The following is a 2,499-nucleotide window of genomic DNA, read 5'->3' on the forward strand; positions in this document are numbered from 1 at the left end:
TACAATTGGTATCAGAGCTTCGGCTCACTAGTTTAGGGTTTTTGGATCACAACTTTGGGTTTTGATCTTGAAAAGAAGAAGATAAGTGTTCAAGTGTTCTTGACAAAGAAAATTATCAAAAATACCAAAAGAATTGGCAACAACTTCATAAGGTGGTACTTACGGATTCCAAGTTTGTTGGGTTGATAAGAAAATTTTTTCGCTTCGCTTAGACATTGTACCAAACATCATACTTGAACTGACAAAAGTGGGTGAAACAGATCTTAAGGAAGATTTGCTTTTTGGACAATTTTGCTTCGCTTAAGAAATCCTTTCGCTTCGCTTAAGTTTCTTTCGCTTCGCTTGAGAGTCTTTCGCTTCGCTTGAAAGTCTTTCGCTTCGCTTGAATTTCTTTCGCTTCGCTTGAGTGTCTTTCGCTTCGCTTGAAAATCTTTCGCTTTGCCTGAGTTTCTTTTGCTTCGCTTGAAGCTATTTAAGCGAAAAAGTTAACTGTTTGGAAGATTAAATTCTTTTGAAGATTTACACCATGGCCAGTACTGATTCAGAATTATTGAAGGGTTATTTGCTGTTAGAAAATCAAGTTGGAACTCCTCAGAAACCTCCTAAGTTTATGACCTTAGATGATAACTTCATTGATTTTAAATGGAGGTTCATGAACTTCATTTCATTAACTGAAACTGATTTAATGAGATGTTTTGAAGTTGGTCCTCATGTTCCAACAACTCGCACTGATGCTGGAGAACAACCAAAGGCACCGGAGAATTATGATCAAGATGATTTGGATAAGTTAGCACAAAATAAGAAAGCATTTCTGTTGTTGACAGTCTGTCTGTCAAATGAAATCACAGAAAGACTACGACAACACAGAAGTGCCAAAGGATTATGGGAAGCTCTTGTTGAGATGGTTGAAGGAAATGCCGAAGTTAGAGAAAACAAGAAGGCACTGTTGAAGGAAGAATTCAATATGTTCAACCATCGTCAAGGTGAAGCTATGCTTGACTTAGTGAAAAGGTTTGAGAAGCTCATGGTCAAAGTAAGAGCTGCAGGTGTTAACATTCCCAACACTGAGGTAAGCCATAAGTTGATGAACTCTTTGCCTTACAGCTGAAGTGTAAACACAATAACTATCAAGAGAACCACGAATCTAAATGGGATGACAAATGGTGAACTAATATCCACCATCAAATCATTCGAAATGGATGAACAGATGAGGATGAACAATCACATGAATTCTCTGAATCAAGCCGGAGTAAGTTCTACATCCTCAAGTGTGCCAACAGCCTTTGTCAGCAAACCCCAACCGAATGTATATCCCGTGACCAATCCCAAGTACTCACCAATTGTCCCTTCACAATCAACCGCTTTCATCTCCACCAGCAACCCATCAACTCCATCCAGTGCAAGTTCATTTCAAAAAGCAGTTGACAGTGCAGTTGCTCAAGCTCTGAAAGCACATGGAATTTCTGCAACAAAACCTCAAGCAAACAAGCCATCCAGCTATTGTGAAGCAATTCCCATGCTAAATGATTCAAATGTGACAATCGTTAAAGCTTTTCTGTCTTGTCATGAAGAGCTGTTGCAAGGGAATTTGTTACCTGCTCAGTTTGAAATAGGTGATCTGAAAGACATAAATCAAAAGGATCTTGAGAAAATGGACATCAAGTATCAGATGGCCATGGCCAAAGGGCCACCAATTTCATCAAAACCTACGGAAAAGACATCTTCAATGATTCAGATCGAAAGCGAATTGGTTTTGACAAGAGCAAGCTTCGATGCTACAACTGTGCAAAGATGGGTCATTTTGCTAGAGAATGCACAAATCCTCCCAAACCAGCAAACGATATACAGGTGACAGAAGTAACTGAAGAAGCGGACGCAAAAGCTGCTGGAAAGAGGCCTGAGGATCAAAGGGCAAACAACTCAGCTCAAAGGATCGGGAATCGTTCACACAAGGGCAGCTCAAGCTCAAATTCAAGAGTCCTTGTTTATCAAACAGAAATCCACACCGATATGAATTGGGACGAACAGTTTCAAGAGTTGCAGAATCCTCTAAATATGGCTAGCATGGCTTTCACTTCAAACGATGAACCCTCTTCATCTTCTGCTGCCGATTCTTGTGCATCACACCTTGATGAGGTAAAACGAAATCTTTACACAGAAGCATGTGTCAACAAAGTTACATACTATAGATACTTGCAAGATGAAGTTTTGAAAGAAAATGCAAAACTTCGTCAGCTGAACACTGAATATGTAAAGGCTGATAAGATCTACATTGAAAAGATCAAAACTCATCACGATGATGTCACTAATCTTAGACTTGAAATTTTTCGAGAAAAACATAATGTCACTTACTATAAGGACATAATCAATGATTTAAAAGAAGAGATTAAGAAATTAAGACTCGAAGTTACTAATAAGAAAGAAATGGAAAAACAAGTCGAAAGGTTTAAGGTATCATCTGAGAAATTAGATAATCTTATTGGAGCCCAGAGAAGTACT

At 38.7% G+C, this 2,499-nt stretch overlaps 1 protein-coding gene across 1 annotated transcript; it reads left to right on the top strand.

Moving 5' to 3' along the window:
* Positions 1–526: 526 nt before the first annotated feature.
* On the top strand, positions 527–1,108 carry LOC143588357 (uncharacterized). Its single transcript, XM_077069380.1, has one exon. The coding sequence runs from the start codon at positions 527–529 to the stop codon at positions 1,106–1,108; it is 582 nt and encodes a 193-aa protein (XP_076925495.1).
* The last annotated feature ends 1,391 nt before the right edge of the window (positions 1,109–2,499 follow it).

Source organism: Bidens hawaiensis, unplaced genomic scaffold (assembly GCF_021521415.1).
Source record: "Bidens hawaiensis isolate Kalapana, Puna unplaced genomic scaffold, B.hawaiensis_p1.1 tig00036332_1, whole genome shotgun sequence".
Lineage (NCBI taxonomy): Eukaryota > Viridiplantae > Streptophyta > Magnoliopsida > Asterales > Asteraceae > Bidens > Bidens hawaiensis.

Coding starts and splice junctions, on each gene's coding strand:
- LOC143588357 (XM_077069380.1), top strand. CDS start 527: ATGGCCAGTACTGATTCAGAATTATTGAAGGGTTATTTGCTGTTAGAA.